A 20226-nucleotide genomic window follows, 5' to 3' on the forward strand; every position below is an offset into this window, starting at 1 on the left:
CAATAGAATTATTGATAATATTAAGATTGATATAAAAAGCATTCTGATATTTAACCATACTTTTATTGTTACAGATATGCTACAGCACGCTATTTGATAAATATGAATAGGCTCTGTAAATTATAAGCATAATTTGATTTTTTTCCCCTCAAAGGTGGAAGCAAAATGGCACAGATATTGATCTTACCATGAGTTATCACTACAGGTTGGTTGGAGGCAGCTTGGCAATCAATAACCCACATACAAAACAGGATATTGGAACATACCAGTGTTTGGCCACAAATTCATTTGGAACAATTCTGAGCAGGAAGGCAAAGCTTCAATTTGCATGTAAGTTGCTAAGACTGCATTTATTAAAGCATTTCTAAGTAATTCTGTATACGAAATGTAATTTATTTGATAATTAAAGTATCACAATGACCACAATAAAAGGGAGGGATTTACCTCTGCAGTGCTTTTCTATCTTAAATTTAAAAAACCCTATTTTCTCATAAAACATTAACAACAAAAACAGACTTCCAATTCCTTACAGCACTCAGAAAACAATAATTACCACTGATGATTGAAAGGTCAAGAAAGATGAATGCAATTACTTTTGTTCAATAAAGCTGTTATGGTTTTTTGTTGTTTTTTTAAGAGGGCTTTTATTTATTTTTTTTTTGGTGGAAGTGATATTCATTAGTTATCTAGTTCCACACCTAGCCACATGTAAAAAAAAGTTGCAGGAAGACTAGGCTTTACATTTGCTACAACTTAATGATATCCAACAGAGTCACATAAATGTCACACCGGTAATTACTTCAGCGACATTTTGCTACAGTAACAGACATACAGTAAGATACCCTTCTTCCCTATACACTGTGCAAAAGGATACTGTTCTGCTGTGCTGAAATGTGTCATATTTCAGCCAGGTTGGGTACAGGTGCAGATGTCAATTTGAACCAGTTTGAGAATTATTATGCTAACTCTTTTTTATTTCTTCTGCACGTTTTTGAGTGGTCAGTGAATGCTGTTGGTACCCTCAAAAGAAACTTGAAGGAAGCCACACGTTTTACTTGCACTCATTTTTTTCAGTTTAAAGGTCTGCACCGTCTGTTACTGTGAGAAAGCAATTGTTTTCAAACCTCATTAATAAAACATACTTCTAAAGCCAACCTTATGTCACTATTTCAGACATCAGTAAATGTATTAATTATTAATCCTGTTCCATTTCTCATAGGAAGTCTCATGTCACAGAGGTTATACAAAGGAGACATCAGAGGTTGAGATGGTTCACAGACATTTTTTTTGTAAAGCTGATCATTTGGTTTATCATTTGTACTGGGTTTTATAGTTTTCCCACTGAATTTCTTAAGTAAAGAGCTTTGGTCTCCGGAGCTGGGCAAATGAAAACTAAATTTTAATTCATCATATTCTGACCCTTTTATATTTCCTTTTCTCAAATATTTCTGCAAGTAACCTTTCGTTCATGGGAAATGAATTCCACACTTGAAGGTGAAATATGCTTTGTGACAAAACAAAACCCCTGTCAGGCAGAAGTAGTGGAACAGCCATCTTAGAATTGTGTTTGTGGAGACTGAATGAAGAAGGAAGCAGGGCAGGCTACTGGGAGTAAACTGGGGAATGAATGGAGGAGGAGGAGATCAAGAGAGGAAAAGGAAGATGCCCAGGAGGCCCTAAGAGGAGGAGGCTGAAGGCTACATATATGTCACAGATATACCTGTAATCAAGGTGTCTAACGGAAGGTGTCTATTGGAGTCCAGCTCCAAATCTGATGAGGGGAAACTCCTCCTTTTCTTCACCTGCCAGCACATTGTCCTGCCAGGAGGAAGATACATCTACCTGAAAAGGGAGCCTGTAGAAAAAATAAAAGGCATCTGGGCCCTACCCACAGGATTTCCTGACATTTCTGGGAATATTCTTCTTCTCACAGCCTGGGTAGGGGAAGGAGGGAGCTACAAGATGAAAGGAGCATTGGAAGAGTAGAAGAGGAACCTGGAAAAAAGAGAAATGGGGCTTGCAGGAAGGACTGGAAGGAATTTCTGTCTCTTTTCACTTGGAAGAAGGAAGGGAGACCATTCTCTGCCAGGCTGCTATTGCATGTTATTTTTACACAGTTCTTGGCATGAATCACATGATCAAGAGTATTAGGCAGGATGGCTGACAGAGACACATTCATAGAATCATAGAATATCAGGTATGGAAGGGACCTCAGGAGGTCATCTAGTCCAACCCCCTGCTCAAAGCAGAACCAATCCCCAATCAAATAATTCCGCCAGGGCTTTGTCAAGCCTGACCTTAAAAACTTCTAAGGAAGGAGATTCCACCACCTCCCTAGGAAATGCATTCCAGTGTTTCACCACCCTCCTAGTGAAAAAAGTTTTTCCTAATATCCAACCTAAACCTCCCCTACTGCAACTTGAGACCATTACTCCTTGTTCTGTCATCTGCTACCACTGAGAACAGTCTAGAGCCATCCTCTTTGGAACCCCCTTTCAGGTAGTTGAAAGTAGCTATCAAATCCCCCCTCATTCTTCTCTTCCATAGACTAAACAATCCCAGTTCCCTCAGCCTCTCCTCATAAGTCATGTGTTCCAGTCCCCTAATCATTTTTGTTGCCCTCCGCTGGACTCTTTCCAATTTTTCCACATCCTTCTTGTAGTGTGGGGCCCAAAACTGGACACAGTACTCCAGATGAGGCCTCACCAATGTCGAATAGAGGGGAACAATCACGTCCCTCGATCTGCTGGCAATGCCCCTACTTATACATCCCAAAATGCCATTGGCCTTCTTGGTAACAAGGTCACACTGTTGACTCATATCCAGCTCCTCGTCCACTGTCACCCCAGGTCCTTTTCTGCAGAACTGCTGCCGAGCCATTCGGTCCCTAGTCTGTAGCGGTGCATGGGATTCTTCCGTCCTAAGAGCAGGACTCTGCACTTGTCCTTGTTGAACCTCATCAGATTTCTTTTGGCCCAATCCTCCAATTTGTCTAGGTCCTTCTGTATCCTATCCCTACCCTCCAGAGTATCTACCTCTCCTCCCAGTTTAGTGTCATCTGCAAACTTGCTGAGGGTGCAATCCACACCATCCTCCAGATCATTTATGAAGATATTGAACAAAACCGGCCCCAGGACTGACCCTTGGGGCACTCCACTTGATACCGGCTGCCAACTAGACATGGAGCCATTGATCACTACCTGTTGAGCCCGACAATCTAGCCAACTTTCTACCCATCTTATAGTCCATTCATCCAGCCCATACTTCTTTAACTTGCTGGCAAGAATACTGTGGGAGACAGTATCAAAAGCTTTGCTAAAGTCAAGGAACAACACGTCCACTGCTTTCCCTTCATCCACAGAACCAGTTACCTCGTCATAGAAGGCAATTAGATTAGTCAGGCATGACTTGCCCTTGGTGAATCCATGCTGACTGTTCCTGATCACTTTCCTCTCCTCTAAGTGCTTCAGAATTGATTCCTTGAGGACCTGCTCCATGATTTTTCCAGGGACTGAGGTGAGGCTGACTGGCCTGTAGTTCCCAGGATCCTCCTTCTTCTCTTTTTTAAAGATGGGCACTACATTAGCCTTTTTCCAGTCATCTGGGACTTCCCCCGATCGCCATGAGTTTTCGAAGATAATGGCCAATGGCTCTGCAATCACATCCGCCAACTCCTTTAGCACTCTCGGATGCAATGCATCTGGCCCCATGGACTTGTGCACATCCAGCTTTTCTAAATAGTCCCGAACCACTTCTTTCTCCACAGAGGGCTGGTCACCTCCTCCCCATGCTGTGCTGCCCCGTGCAGTAGTCTGGCAGCTGACCTTGTTCGTGAAGACAGAGGCAAAAAAAGCATTGAGTACATTAGTTTTTTCCACATCCTCTGTGACTAGATTGCCTCCCTCATTCAATAAGGGGCCCACACTTTCCTTGACTTTCTTCTTGTTGCTAACATACCTGAAGAAACCCTTCTTGTTACTCTTAACATCTCTTGCGAGCTGCAACTCCAGGTGTGATTTCGCCTTCCTGATTTCACTCCTACATGCCCGAGCAATATTTTTATAATCTTCCCTGGTCATTTGTCCAATCTTCCACTTCATGTAAGCTTCTTTTTTGTGCTTAAGATCAGCAAGGATTTCACTGTTAAGCCAAGCTGGTCACCTGCCATATTTACTATTCTTTCTACACATCGGCATGGTTTGTCCCTGTAACCTCAATAAGGATTCTTTAAGACACAACCAGCTCTCCTGGACTCCTTTCCCCCTCATGTTATTCTCCGAGGGGATCCTGCCCATCCGTTCCCTGAGGGAGTCAAAGTCTGCTTTTCTGAAGTCCAGGGTCCGTATTCTGCTGCTCTCCTTTCTTCCCTGTGTCAGGATCCTGAACTCGACCATCTCATGGTCACTGGCTCCCAGGTTCCCATCCACGTTTGCTTCCCCCCACTAATTCTTCCCGGTTTGTGAGCAGCAGGTCAGGAAGAGCTCTGCCCCTAGGTGGTTCCTCCAGCACTTGCACCTGCACATTCCATATGCGGAGCTTGTGTTGGAAGTAACATCCACTGAAAGACCTCCCTGATGCAGAGAAGAGAAAACTTTGCCAAGTAAAGAACAGAAACACAAACCTCTATTTGGCCAAAGAACTTGAAGGTGAGAATAAATCTGAGGCAAACTGCAAAGATACATATGTCCAAACTGAGTAGGAGTTAACTTTATTGTGTGGTGCTAGGCCAAAAGCAGGTCCACTCCTTTCAGAAGGATGACTTTGATCTCAGAAGACTGAGGACATTGTCTTTGCCAGGCAAGTATTATTAGGATCTACAAATAAGAATACAATAATCAGCAGTGGAAAGCAAGGATACTACTTAGGAGACTATGAGAACTCTTTCACTCCTAGATTAGCATACCAGCAACTGGCCACCAGTTATCAGGGGTGAAGTTAACCAAAACCTAAAGGAAAACACGAATGACTTTTCACAGGCAATTCTGCTGGCCAGAAAACCTGCATAAGGAGTACATAACTGAATGCAACTAAAGCAATTCAACAACTAGTAAGGACTATGGCTATATGGATAGTGTTAAATGGTTTTGTCTCATTAATACACAGTTTTTGGCACTCTACATTGGTGAAGCATTCTACCAGAAGAACTTAATTCACTGGGAGATAAAGTCCCTTAGTGATATACCACAAGCTCCAAAGATTAAAGGTCAAGAAGTTTGTTTATTGAGGCTTCATATCCCCAGAGATACACTTCCCATAGGACCAATATGGAATACAAGATCCTAGTTCTCATTTGTATGGACTAGATGAACCAGCAAGTGACAGCAAACATTCGTACTAATATGCAGACATATAAGAAAGAGGAATACAAACAGATATGAGATCCTAATTTCAGGTAGAAGTCTTCATTATCAGAGGAGATGGCAGAAATGCAGCAAGAAACTGAAGTGAAAGCACCCAATAAAAAAGTCACTCTGAACATATGGCTCATAACCTGGTTTACAGAAAGAAAAGACAGAGACATTGAGAAAGGCACAAGGGCACCTTGGTGAGGGGTCTAGTACAAAGTCCTTGACAGACAGGTGAAAAGATAGGAAGACAGAAAGGGATTTTAATTCATTCAGTCTAGTCACTTTCATGAATGGCACCTGCATGGCTCTTGGCCCCAGTCCTAATACAAAAGCTTCGTAGCTTTTAATCAGTTTTCCACCTATGGGTCCAATCAAAAGATAATTAAAATTGTGGTGCAAAAGTAGAGTCACAAAACTGCTCTTATAAAATGAAGGGAAAGGCCTTGATAAATCAAACGCTGACTTTTCTTTGGTTTCAGAGTAGCATTGCTTCATAGCCAGCTGGTACATTGCCCACTCCAAGGCCCCGTAAACATCAGTAGGAGTTTGGGGTGTCTCAGGATCCCATTAGTGCTTTCGGTGGGAACTCTGAAAGTTAGTACGGTAGGATCTGGTCCTAAGTTTTCATTTGTATTTTTGTGCCTGAAACAAACAATGACTCAGTTCTACAACTCTCCCATAGAACAACGCCTTACTATACGAGTGGTCTCATTGATGTCAGTGGACTACTCACCTAGGCCCTGCGCCTGCTACTGTGTCTGCAGGGACTTCAGCAGGGCTTTGTGGGAGTGCAGGGGTCTGCCCAATTGGTTCCAGCTTCAGGATCAGGTCCCTAGTAATGTATTACTCATCAGATTTAAGTGTGGCATAATCAAACCCTATATAAATAAATAGCAATGGTAGAAGTAATTATAATTATGTAGTAACTCCTTCTTCTTATGTATGAAACCTGATTATTTCACTGTTACATTTTCCCATTCCCTATCTTCGCACCTCCCTCCATTTGTTTCTTATGTACACCTGTTGTTTCATATCTTATGCTAACCCCTTTGTGACTGGATGTGTCTATTTTATTATACATGTGTGCACTGTGCCTAGGGCAGTGAGGCCCTGATATCTGATTGGGGCCTCAAGATGCTATTATAATCTCAGTAAAAATAATAATTCTCATAATATATTTGGGAAGAGGAATTTTAAGTCTATTTGTTTCCTTATTACAAGGTAAAAACCATAAGTTATAATGTAAATTACTGTTACTTAAAATAACTTCATGTCTTCTTCCCTCTTCTCAAACTTGTTGGCCACAAATTCATTGCACACCTCGACAAGATTTGTGAAATTATGAGCTTTTTCTACTTAGAGAAACAAACAATTGTTCCATAAGATTACAAACAGGTGTTCAGATTCAGCTGGAGTTTCCCTCTCATACTTCATTAAAAACAGAGCTGTCAAATCAAAGCCTGCAGGAAGAATATTATGTGGGAGGAAGTGACATAGATTATTAAAATAAAAGACAGTATCATTGAGAGAGAGGAGAGTGTGAACACATAGATCAGGGGTGGGCAAACTTTTTGGCCCGAGGGCTACATCGGGGTTGCAAAATGGTATGGAGGGCCGGGTAGAGAAGGCTGTGCCTCCCCAAACAGCCTGGCCCCCGCCCCCTATCTACCCCCTCCCACTTCCCGCCCCCTGACTGCCCCCCTCAGATCCCCTGACCCATCCAACTCTCCCTCCCACTCCTCATCCCCTGACCGCCCCCCTCCCGGGACCCCAACCCCCAATATCCCATCCCACCCCCCGTTCCCTGTCTCCTGACAAGCCCACTCCAAACCTCCAACTCATCCAACTGCCGCCTGTCCACTGACTCCCCCCCCCCGGGACCTCCTGCCCCTAATCCAACCCCTCCCTTCCCCCCCCACCCCCTTACCATGCCACTCAGAGTGGCAGGACTGGCTTATTCAAAAGCCTGGGAGGTGGGCAGGTGCAAGCTGCACTGCCCACACGGCGGCGTGACTGCGGGGGAGGGGCCAGGGGCCAGCCTCCCCAGCTGGGAGTTCAGGGGCCAGGCAGGACAGCCCTGCGGGCCGGATGTGGCCCGCGGGCCATATTTGCCCACTTCTGATATAGATGCTTTAGCAGGACACATGGCATGGCCATGCCTAGGTTATTCATACTTCTTGGTGAAAGTTTGTGTCATCCTAAATAGAAAGGAAATTGTACATATTCCCTATAAAGAATATACTTTTAAATTAGAAACCGCAATTCAGCTTTGATTATTCACTGCCCAATATGCTTTTCAACAGTTAATGTTATCTAGATAATAACTGGAGCTGCATAATTCAAATCCAAATCCAGATCTGGATTTCCAACCCGTTCAAAGGAGCAGATCCTGGATCTCGCTTTTGCAGCCAGTCACAAAAAAATGGGTCCAGAATTAGATTTAGATTCTGAATTGCCCCCTCCACCTCCAAAGTCAGGAGTCAGCAGCCATCTATTTTATCATCACCTAGGTGACAAATTTAGCCATGGTGCAGAGTTCTAGCATGAGGGTCTGTGCATGGTTAACTGCTGAGTGGGGGAAGCCTTCAAGAGAGCTGCCATGCAGAGATGCCGCTGCATTTCCTTTGGGCAGTGCAGAGCGAGTAGCCTCAAATAGGGTGGTGATGGGGGAGTATTAGGGGCAGGTCAGTGCTGGAGCCGTGGAATCTGAGTTTATGTGCACCCAGTGATCCCAAAACATGACACAAATGGTGCAAAGGGACTTCAGCTCTATTCAAACTCATATGCTGGAGTAGCCACCAAGGAGTCCTTGGCCCATCTTCACCACCCTTCACTCAGTCTGAAAAATCAATCAGATTAATAATTATAGCATAGTCTGAGTGACGATGTGCAAATATTGAATGACCATTAATTAACTGCTGGTTTTGCATTCAACATGGCATTTTCTAAAACAAAGATGTTACATTTAGCATGGGTGCAGGCTTCCCTGACTTGAGAGTTTTAGTTTGCTATTTCCCGTCATAAACATAGCATTAAAAATGTTCGCTGCCAGCATCCTCCTAGATACCTAGAGTGCAATGACAGGATCCTTGGTGATAATGCCACTAGAAAATGGCGTTTCTAGAAATTGTCACAGAGCCAATCAAAGCAGCCTTTGGGGTGTCATTTCATTGCCAGAAATAGCAAGGGTGAAAGCACAGGAACATCAGAAAATCCACAAGATGAAAAAGCATCCCAGTTCATGGAAGAGTTTTGACCAGTGAGTGTTTCTCTTCTGCTTTGGAGTTGAGAGGCATTTTCTTCATACATATGAAGGAGTTGTTTTTCATAAAGCCAGTCTATTTTTGTCTATGAAGATTATATAACTCACATTTAATTCCTTAAAAAAAACAAGTCATGAAGAACTGTCAGAGTGCTGTTTCAACTGGGATTTTATCCCTCCAGCACTGGGGATTTGCTTTAATTATTTCATCAGTTTTAAGAAAAATAAGTACATGCAAACAACTGAGCTTGGGGGAAATACCCATAACCAGTTCCAGTAAAGCAGTCCATCCTTGCCCATTATTATTTCTTTTAGTTCCAAGTAATGATCCAAACGTACACAAGCACATTCCAGAAATGACAAGTCAAACAACATACTGAGGGAAAAAAGACTATGTTGTGAATCAAATTATGTGAAACAATATCATTCATGACTATTCATAGAGAGTGAAAACAGCAGACCAAATATTTAAAACATCCCATTTATCAGGGATCTGAAATGAGAGTCTTTCTAATACATTAAAATCATTTTGTCATATATTCCATTACTAATCAGAAGAAGTGATTATGATTTCTAATTAACACAGGTCTATTCCTTTCCTATGTAAAAGTCAAGTGACAATCAGAAATCCTTATTTTTTACTTGTGAACTCCAGTAAACATTCACAGGAACTTGAATTCAGGTACAAGATTAGTGGGTTTTAAAAGAAAGCAATACTCTTGGATCAGGCAGCACAGACTGTCCACATTTTTAAAAGCTTCCCCCTTTATTTTAAACAGAGTTCTAGTTGTATTTTGCTTGGCGTTTTTTGGCCACATTTAGATACCCATTGATTTCAATGGGACTACTCAGATGCTACTCCATGCAAAGGTATCAGGACCTGGATGTTATTATCAGTTTTCAGAGGAACAGCCGTGTTAGTCTGTATTCGCAAAAAGAAAAGGAGTACTTGTGGCACCTTAGAGACTAACCAATTAGTCTGTAGCTCACGAAAGCTCATGCTCAAATAAATTGGTTAGTCTCTAAGGTGCCACAAGTACTCCTTTTCTTTTTGTTATTATCAGTGTTAAAGAGAACATCTCATGTTCCATTTTCATGTTCCCTGCCCTTGGCTGGAGATAAGGTTTAGTGCTGGCACACATGCTCCAAGAATTTTGGATGCAAAAACGGGAATTGGAATAGATGGAAGAAATCTGGATTTCCTGAATGCTCTAACACAGTGTTTGCCTTACTGTTGTACGTGTAGAACACACAAAATATTTTCTTTGTTAAAGTGACAAATGGAAGAGGAAATAGCCCCTCTAGGACATGATCTTCTGTTTTGTAACAGGGAAAACATAACCCCAAATCTTTATTAGTATCTAACCATTTTAGGATAAGATATTTAAAAACATTCAGATCCATTTAGTCGTAGCTAGATCATGACAGTATCAGGTGCATGCAGAGCCCTTTTAGACGTTTTTTGTATGAGATGCTCAGAAAGCAAAAAATCCCGCTTTTCATCTGATTACTTCATCATGTTGTTTACCTTTGACTGCACACAAATTACACAAACATCACAAAGCAACATAGCATGCCTCAAAATGTCATAACCCTTTTTACTTGAACCATATGTTTTGAAACAGAAAATGGAAAAATCAATGTCGTTAAATCAGATCAGGTATTCTGAATTCATGAAGTCTCAACATGCATGAATTTCCCTCCAAATGGCTCTTACACTACTAGCTAGGCTGATAGTATGCTACTGTACATGTGTTGAGATGCCCATTGGAATCATTAGGTCACGATTAAATATGTAGTGGGTGTAGTATTTACTCCCCAGGAGTAAAAGCTTTCTCAGGTAATTTGCACCACTGATTACCAATTAATTACCTTCAAATGCTTGCATACTGATCAGCCAGACTTTATCTACTTGTACTGTATGACAAAAATCATTGCAATATTTTTTCTCCTTAACAAATAATTCTATGAATTCCATAGTATTGTTTACATTTTATTCATTTTTGCCAAGGTTGAGAATTATGGATTTGATTTTCAAAAGCTCCTAAGTAAACTAGGAGACTAAGACCCTTCAAAGGGGACTTAGACCCAAATCCTCAAAGGTGTTAGGGAATTTGGCACCTAAATACCTTTGAGAATCTGGCCTTAGACCTTTAAAAGTTTAAGTCCCATTAACTTAGTCACTTTTGAAAATGGGCCTTTGGCTCCTAACTCACTTAGGCACTTTTGAAAGTGAAACTCACTTCTGTGTCTCATCTTGGGTAAGGAGCATCCCATTACTGCGCCATCCTTGGAGCACCCCAGGGAAGGAGTTGTGACTTCTAGAGATGGAAGCAATCTGCAATTGACCCATATTGGCAACAAAGTACTTCCCCAGCAGCACTGACTCTCTATCACTGGCCAATGACTGGGGGAGGTGGGACAGAGCCAAGTATCCATTTATTCCCCACCCCTCTCTGGCCACTCTTTATCTTCCCATGGGGGGGAAGGAAGTAATACTTCCAAATTCAGACCAGGAACACCACAGAGAGAAGTAAAAGGGGCACTCGAAGCCTCCTTACTCCCCTGTAGGAGCACATAGGGCAAGTCACAGTTTTGCCCTTTGTTTTACATGGCATTATCATGACACCTAAAGAGAATAACACCTAAAACACACAATCATTGCTTAAAATTGTTCCCATATCATCAGTGGAGAAGCTTGTCTCAACTTGTATGCACATATAGGACCAGATAGAGTACAGAGGAACATAGGACTGGAAGGAATTTCCTGGGTCATCCAGTCCCCTGCTGTCCCCCTCTATCACAGGCAAATCCTTCATCTAATTCCATTTATAAATGTATCAAGCTCCATCTTAAAACTAATTAATTTGTTTGCCCACTACTCCTATTGGAAGATTGTTCCAGAACCTCACTCCGTTGATGATTAGAAACTGTGTGATTTCCAGCCGAATGCATTGCACCTCACTCTGTCACCAAGGCAAGATATGCCCCAGTGTGGATTCACCCTCAAAGAGTTCATGCAGTGGCAATGAATTATTGCCTGCCCTCCCTCAGCATTTCTCCCAAGTGAGGAAAGAGCAGCCCACTTTACCAAACTCAAGCAAGACTAAAGTGATATTGGTAGTAGGAGGGGAATGCTTTGAAGATATCCCACTGCTGACTGACATGTGCCTTCAGGTTGTTAAATGGGTCCACAACCCGAGTTCCTTGTTGGAGTCTTCATTACGACTGGGTACTCAAATAGCTAGCAGCAATAAATGCCGAATCCTATCTGTGACTGGCTAGAATGTGACCAATAGGAATGGGCATAATCTGCTGAATATAGAGTTGTAATAGATAAGCCTGATGTTCACAAATGCAACTCCTTATTATGTAGAAACAAATCCCTATTGGCTGGAAAAGCTCTGCCTTGTACAAAATGAATCTATCCATCTGTTTATGAGCACAGATCACCAAAGAACCCTCCACTCTGAAGCCCATCCCCACCCTAGGCTTCAGAGTCTAAGTTGCAACTACAAAGCACTGTCTACACAGCTCTTTTTAGAGAGCTAGTTCAAACCCTGCTAGCCCGCGTCTTTCATCCCAACATTGCGTAGGCATACCCTGGGAGACCTGGGTTCAGTTTCTATTTCCGCCATAGACTTTCTGTGTGACCTTGAGTATGTCACTTGTTCTCCTTGTGCCAAAGTTCCCTGTCTATAAAATGGGGATAATAGCAATTCCACACATCAGAGAGTTCTTGTGAGGAGCATTAAAGATTATGATTTACTCAGGTAATAGGGACCATATAAGTATTTGAAGGTTATTTTTTAGTAAGATATTATTTACTCTTCTGTTATTCCTATAGAAAGGTTTATCCTAAATCAGCCTGTTGTAAGTTGTCCTGGAAAAAGCAATATGTGTGATTGAGATATTGTTGGTAACAAAGCATCTATAGGTCCCAAAGCTGTTGGATTCTGATTGATACAATTTAATATTTTTGAAGGGTAAAACCAGTCTCTTTATTTGTGGTGTGGGTGAAGTTCCTTTTTATCTATCCGAGTTTCATTGAACACAATATGACTTAGCTTCCAATAAATTATGGAATGCAATATCTACAATGTCCACATGAGCTTTTTTATTTTTGGCTTGGCACAAAAAATAAAAAGATAGATGGAGATTTGGAAAAAATAAGAAAACCACATAAAATTCTCAGTAATAAATGACTGTTTTCTTTGAACAAAAAGTAATTAAATCAGTTTTTATTACTTATTTATTCTTGTACCACAAATAAATCTTGCTTAATATTGGTTTCAAAGACATAAGATAAAGCTCAATTATTTAGTCTTTATATTATACAATTTATGTTCAAGGGACAGAAAGAGTCTTCATCATAAATACTTTTAATAATAAAAGTGAGAAAGGCCCCAAAATTAGCTATTCAGGATAGAAAGGATAAATTCTGATATGAAGAATTACATTGTTTTTACCTCACAGAGCTATAAATAGCCACATCTAAGATGTTAAAATCTTGAGTTGAAGTTGAAAACCATAGAACTGGGGTCACATTCACAAGCAGGATTAAGGCCCCTTTTCACTACTCAGGTGAATTCCAGAAAATTCAGAGGGATGTCCCTGCTGGTGTTTTGTGCAGCAACTGGACCCTGTCACTCCCCCCACTCCTCCTGGGGTACAGGTTGGGTGGGGGAGAGAGAAGGTGGGGGCATGTCAAGGGTCCAGATGGGCAACCCTGCACTGGCTCAAGATCTGTTAAGGACCTACTGCAAAGTTAATCTTTCTAGACAAGCATTTGGATAGGGCAACAATGGGTGGGATGGGGATCTTTGTTATATTCTGTGTGGAAGGCCCATGTGTTGTGAGAACTTCTGCTTTTTCTATTACTTATTTTTTATTGGCATGGATTATCATTCATAATATTGTGTGAGGGTGCCCAGGGCCAATCAATATAAATAAGTAACTGGAGATGAGGGCACTCAGTATTTCACAGGGGGTGCTCAGCACCTTGCAAGATAGATCTGGCTTATGGTGAACAAAGCCCCTGTCATGAAACTGGTTTTGTGCAGGTTCATTCAGGACTACACATGCTCAGAGGCAATTGAAGGATCAGAGTCTGAGTGAACAAATGACTTAGTCATACATAAACACCCATATGCATACTGAGAATACAGATCCAAATAGGAGAGTGGGGAAATAGAAATAGAAGAGACCAGTTCAAGGTGAGAATGAATGCCTCCGCCATGAGATACAGTTTGACACCAGGGGCCAAGTCCATCCCGAGTGTAGCTGCATTGAAGTCAATGGAGTTACATAAGGATTAATTTGGCCCATTTGATTTAGACTTTGGAGAGAAATCTGTTTTTAAGAACACTCCAATCTGGGAAAATTCATGCAGATGGTAAAGTGACTCTGTGATGACAGGTGACAAATTGACTCTATGATGACAAGCGAGAAAACGTAAATAATATAAATATTAAATATATATATTTTGTTTCCTTTTGCGAGGGTAAATTTCTTGGCTGTACCTCTGGCCTCCAGCTGGAGTTTTGAGTGAAAGCCTCCATCAATAGTCACTGCTCAGTACAGTTCACCGTGGCTTGATTCAGAAGTGAGTTTTAATATTTTATGCTGTTAACACTAAAGATGTGGTCCCGCTGAAGGACATCAGAGGATATGCTTTGCAGTGAATTTCTTTGTGCACACAGCAAATATAAACTCAGTCAAGGATTTTTCTGTCCTTCAATGTTTAATTTAATTATGGTCTTTTGCTGTTCCTCCATTGTGGTGCTTGATATTATCTTGCGGGGGGAGCTTACTTTCTTAATTTACAAGGCAGACAAAGTGTTGCTATCCATGTTTTACAACAAGGGAACTAGAGCACAGAGAGATTGAGGGCCATATTTTTTAAGGTATTTATGCACCAAAAGAGGTAGATAGGCACCTATATAGTAAATACTTTAAAATATCTTTGTCCTAAGTGACTTGTCCAAATTCACCCAGAAGACTGGGATTGGCTCAGAAATTTAACCCAAATCTTCAGTGTCCCAGTCCAGTCCCTTAACGGCAAGGCCAACCTTACACCAACTGTTACTCCTGAATGATGGTTATCTAATATTCAGTATAGGCTGCCTATCATTGCAATTCAACTCTCCATCAGAATCTCCAGAGCCAATTTATGCTAATCAGAGACCTCCTGTGAAGTTATTCAATTGGATAGATCTCTAAAGGGATGAATTTTGGTGACTGACTTTCTTCTCCCACCTGTTCCAAAGAACTCTGGCATGACAACTGGGGACAGAAGAGAAGGGATTCAGTCTCAGAGTGAAGGAGAAATAATATACTATGCCCAGAACTAGTATGTCTTTGTGAAGGGAGATAGGAGAAAAAAAGGATGAAGGTTTCCTGTTAAACAGAAGGTAGGGTAGGTCTGTGGAATATCCCAAGTGGGACAATGGAACACGAGCAGTACATATTACATCAGGATTTCAACCTGTGCCTAGTGGAATGAGACCCTCAGCATTCTTTGTGGCTGTTAGTTCAGCCACTATCATTGTGTCTCTATAGTGTACTATGGGCTATTGTCACAATACAAGATTATATTAATGACAATTTGGAGGCTTACCCAACATATAGTTTCAAAGGGGACAGAAGAGATACATTATAGTAAAGAGAGGCTCTGTAAATGTTTAGTGGAAAATACAAGGATTTAAATCAGGAAGTGACTAATGCTTTCAGCCGCCTTAATTAGATATAGCATTGCTCTTAATCTTAAGAATGAATTGATGGAAAATCAATTAGAAAGTAAATACTGAAGATTAGATACTGTTAAAAGAAGAAAGAGATCAATAGCATCAACACCATTATCAGGATATAGGAAGCGTTAGAGAAGTTACTTGATAAGTTTACTTCACTTCTGAGAGTTAAAAAAAGTATTTTGTGACTCTATGAGGTTTCTGAGCAACTTGTGATCACTATGCGCCACCATAGTGATATCTGTAGAAAATGAGGGTGCTTACCAAGGTAACTACTTTTCTGAATACATGGCCCTTACAGATCCACATTAAAGGCTCAAATGCCCTGCAATGTGAAGGTGGAACCCATTTGGCGGGTGGGGGCTTTTATACCCTGGGTTCTAGAATATTGGAACATACTCCTCTCCTCCCCAATGTTTTTCTAAGGGTATATCTACACTACAAAATTAGGTCGAATTTATAGAAGTCATTTTTTTAGAAATCATTTTTATATAGTTGATTGTGTGTGTCCCCACAGAAAATGCTCTCAGTGCATTAAGTGCATTAACTCGGTGGAGTGCTTCCACAGTACCGAGGCTAGCGTCAACTTCCGGAGCGTTGCACTGTGGGTAGCTATCCCACAGTTCCCGCAGTCTCCGTCCCCCATTGGAATTCTGGGTAAAGCTCCCAATGCCTAATGGGGCAAAAACATTGTCGCAGGTGGTTCTGGGTACATGTCGTCAGGCCCTCCCTCCCTCTGTAAAATCAACGGCCGACAATCATTTCAGTGAGCTCTGTCAGATTCCACTGCTTTGTGGCAGGGCATCTGATTTCACAGTGGGAGCCTGTGGTGGTAACGCCATGAGGGAAATCATTTATCATATGCTCTTATGTTTGTGACGAGATCATGTCACCAGGATTAAAAAAATGCCTTATATATTTAGAACCTTCTAAATGCAATGCACAGCCCTCTCATTTGAGGTGTCATAAACAGGTCCACAGTCAGTTGTGACCCTTTCTCTCTTTATGTCTAGATGGAAAATGGGCCCTTTTGTAAAATGAGCTGATAGTATGAAAAAGGTCAAAAGCCTCTGATTTAGATCACTGAGCATAACACTGAGTATTTAGGGAGGAGCAATAGCTCAGTGGTTTGAGCATTAGCCTGCTAAACCCAGGGTTGTGAGTTCAGGCCTTGAGGAGGGCCATTATAGGGATGTGGGGCAAAAATTGGGGATTGGTCCTGCTTGAGCAGGGGGGTTGATTAGATGACCTCCTGAGGTCCCTTCTAAGCCTGAGATTCTATAACACATCAGACCAACATTCAAAAATAACATTAATATGCTTACAATGGAGGTTTCTAAAATAAGTGTTCAAGCATCATTGTTTTTACATGCTAAACTGTGGGTTGCCATTGATAAAATTGACTTTTTTCCCTCCCACCCTGATTGTTAACATACTCGGAGGTTACCTGATCTTCTGTTGCTGTTTTTGTTTATCATAATATTGGTTTTCCATGATGTTGAAAAAGAGTTATTTTCTGGAGAAAAAAAAAAATTAAGGACTCTGATCTTAAAGAATTTTTTTTTTTTTTAGGTATCTTCAAAATTTTTAAAAATTGATCTTAATTTAATTGACTAATTTTCTGATGTTCAAATTCAGTTCCTATAGATGTATAGATAAATTATTTCAGGGCTTTTATTTCCATTGTGCTGAATTCTTTTTTCATCAAGACCATTGGACCAGACATACATTACAAGTAATGGTACCAATAGTACAGTATTGTATACGTTGCTGTATTACTTACTAGTTTCTGTTTAAACAAATCAGCCATATGATGCAGTTAATAACAAACACTTAGATTGACAATTATCCAGTCTCTTCTATTACTAGTTGATTGAGACAGAAAAAGAGATAATATCTTTTTCATTTGACCAACTTCACTTGGTCTTCCATCTCTTTCATATTCTGACACCAACATGGCTACAATAACACTGTAAACAGCAATAATTAATTGACGACTTATGTTGAAGTCTCACTCTATTGTCTTTTTTAGATGCGTTTTCCTCATGCTGTTTAAAGTGAGAATACTAGATTTCATTGTGAGCCACATCCTGCTTGCTTTACTCAAGCTAGTAGACCTACTGATGTCAATGAAATTTCCCACATGCCCAAATGGAGGTGGCTCTGGTACAACATGTTTAACTCTCTATTTTAGATTTTCTTTAAAATAGTTATACATAAATGTTTTCAAAAGTACAGCAATGATAACAAGAAACACATTGATATTATACATGCATTTGCAGCCAGTTGTGGCATTTTAGAACCAATCTGCATTTGGGATTGCTCAAAGCTACAGTGCCCAAATGGGAACACTAGGAGGCATTGTACCTCTAGGTGGCACAATGCCTTCTGGAGAACTCTGTGAGAGCATCCTGATGCCCTGCACTCTTTTGGATGTGCACCAGGGCCAATCACAACTATCTGACCCTAACTATTTTTGTAGCCCTGCTGAAGTCAATGAACCTTCTTGCATGACGAAAGATGATGACTATGAAATAGCAACAAAGGTAGGAATGAGTCTAAGGTCCCAGTTCTGCAAAGCTTTGATCATATGAGTAGCCTCATTGTTTGCACGGGGGCTAACTCCTGTGAATAACAACAATTCATAGAATCATAGAATATCAGGGTTGGAAGGGACCTCAGGAGGTCATCTAGTCCAACCCCCTGCTCAAAGCAGAACCAATCCCCAATAGCTCCCATCTTCAAAAACATATCAGGGAACTCCAAAACTAAAAGTATGAACTGCTACAGCTTAAGATAAGGATCCAGGTTCTTTAGCTGGGTGTAGTAATAGAGACTCATATCGTCTGTGAATCAGGCACAAAGGGCGACTTGTAACATACACTATAACAGCAGTCAATTATATAAGTAATTTGCACCACAGGAAAAAAAAATTAGGTAACAAATAACCAGTCTCTAATCACAGATGGTAGAATTGCTTATTGCAGATTTTAACAATGGGCTTTTTCTGAGAACTGCTGAGTTCACAATTTTTGGTCACATTTCCCGGTGAGGAAAATTACATTGTGATACATCATGTCATGATCTATCACACTCTCTAAAGCAAAGAAGAAACTGGAACCCAACGTGTTGTATCACAAATCAGCACATCTCCACAGAAATGTGAGAAAGCCTATTGATTTTTCCTCAGCAGGATTTCTAACTTGTGAAGTGCTCTTACTTCTAATGACTTAGCATACATAGTATTATTCAATAATGGCCTTTAATTATATCAGTAATATTTGGGATTATATAATGACAAAACATTCATGGAAAAAAATCAAAAGTTCAAGAAAGCATGAAATTGCATTAATTCAGATGAACTGTTAGTAATTATGCAAGGTGATAAATTTGACTTGTTTTAATTGTCTGTAACAATCTCATGTATTAAAATGCTCTTATTTCCTTGTTTGCTCATTAGTAGTACAGGGCTATTCAATATTCGTTCCTAAAATAGGTTAATAGAGTTTTATTTTTTCTAATTATAAAAAAAGAAGATTTTTTTTCTTCTAATAAGCCATTGGCAATAAAGCAACATCATTTATCACCAGATCACCAAATCTCATGCACCAAATCAGTGTTGTTTTATCATCTTCATATAAATACACCAAGAGTATATCCCTTGCATGGAATCCTTAACATACTGTTGCATCAGACTTACTTTGCTGCATGACCTGCATCAGTTGCCCAAAGAGTGGTGCAAATGACAGTGACTAACTAAAGAAGATCCAAAAAGAACATGGTGTCTTGGCTGGTGTCATGGAAAGTTCAGTGTGCTACTGCACATATTGTGCAGTCTGAAAGTCAGGAAACATGCATAAGGTGAAAATACATGCGGGGTCTTTCTGGAGCAGTGATAAGATTGGTTTCTGAGCTCTGCCTTTCTGAAACAGTGTCCTGTACTAGCAAGTTGGTTCAAGGATGCACAAAAAGACCAGATCTACATTCTTCTCTCACTCCCATATCCATTGTTTCTCCAGTATGCAAGAGATATTTTTTTCTCAGTGAAAGAAATTGCTAGACTTAAATCTAAGGTCAACAGTGTTGGATAAAATAAAACTTTCTGAACCTTGGCCCATTTTTAGAATTCATAACTAAATCGTTTTTGGAACTGGTGAAGTATTTGGATCAAAGTTTTCTTTATGACTTGGCACTCATGTCTTGAAAAAAGATGATGATGATTCCCTCCCGACACTGCAGTTCTACTTTCTTACTTCACGTTTCTGGCCAGGATTTCAACAAGAAATGCTGGACTGCCATGATAAACGCTATCCTCATAGGTTTCAGAGTAGCAGCCGTGTTAGTCTGTATTTGCAAAAAGAAAAGGAGTACTTGTGGCACCTTAGAGACTAACAAATTTATCTGAGCATAAGTTTTCATGAGCTACAGCTCACTTCATCGGATGCATTCAATGAAGTGAGCTGTAGCTCACGAAAGCTTATGCTCAAATAAATTTGTTAGTCTCTAAGCTATCCTCATAATGTTCCCAGCTATAACTGGGAACAGAAGCGATGGAAATGTCAGAAACATCATGAAACAATCACTTCCTGTGACATTTTTAACTCAAATTTACCAACTCAGGAGGCCTAGATATTTCTGGGGTTTTTTTATAAGCATCCCAACTGAACCCAAACTAGGAGCATTCTGATACTCAGCTGTCTCAGCTTAAATCATGCAATTCCTATCCAACAGACCCTGGTTGTCGTCAGGCAGGATCAAACCTGGGTTCTCTGAAGCTTACCTCTACTGCATGGGCTACAAGCCACATGACTCTAGGTTAGGGTTGTAGCAGACTCAATCTCTAGATCAGTGGTTCTCAACCTGCGGC

General features: G+C 40.7%; 1 protein-coding gene across 3 annotated transcripts in view; it reads left to right on the forward strand.

Annotated features, from left to right (window-relative positions):
• The window catches only part of CNTN6 (contactin 6), a 230894-nt gene that overhangs the window by 95438 nt on the left and 115230 nt on the right, over positions 1-20226 (forward strand). For 2 of the 3 annotated variants that reach the window (XM_048858290.2, XM_048858292.2), the window contains exon 4: positions 155-330. In XM_048858290.2, the coding sequence (XP_048714247.2) occupies positions 155-330 (176 nt within the window). The remainder of the gene's footprint in view (positions 1-154; positions 331-20226) is intronic. The other variant, XM_048858291.2, reaches the window with a different exon arrangement.

Source organism: Caretta caretta, chromosome 7 (assembly GCF_965140235.1).
Source record: "Caretta caretta isolate rCarCar2 chromosome 7, rCarCar1.hap1, whole genome shotgun sequence".
Lineage (NCBI taxonomy): Eukaryota > Metazoa > Chordata > Testudines > Cheloniidae > Caretta > Caretta caretta.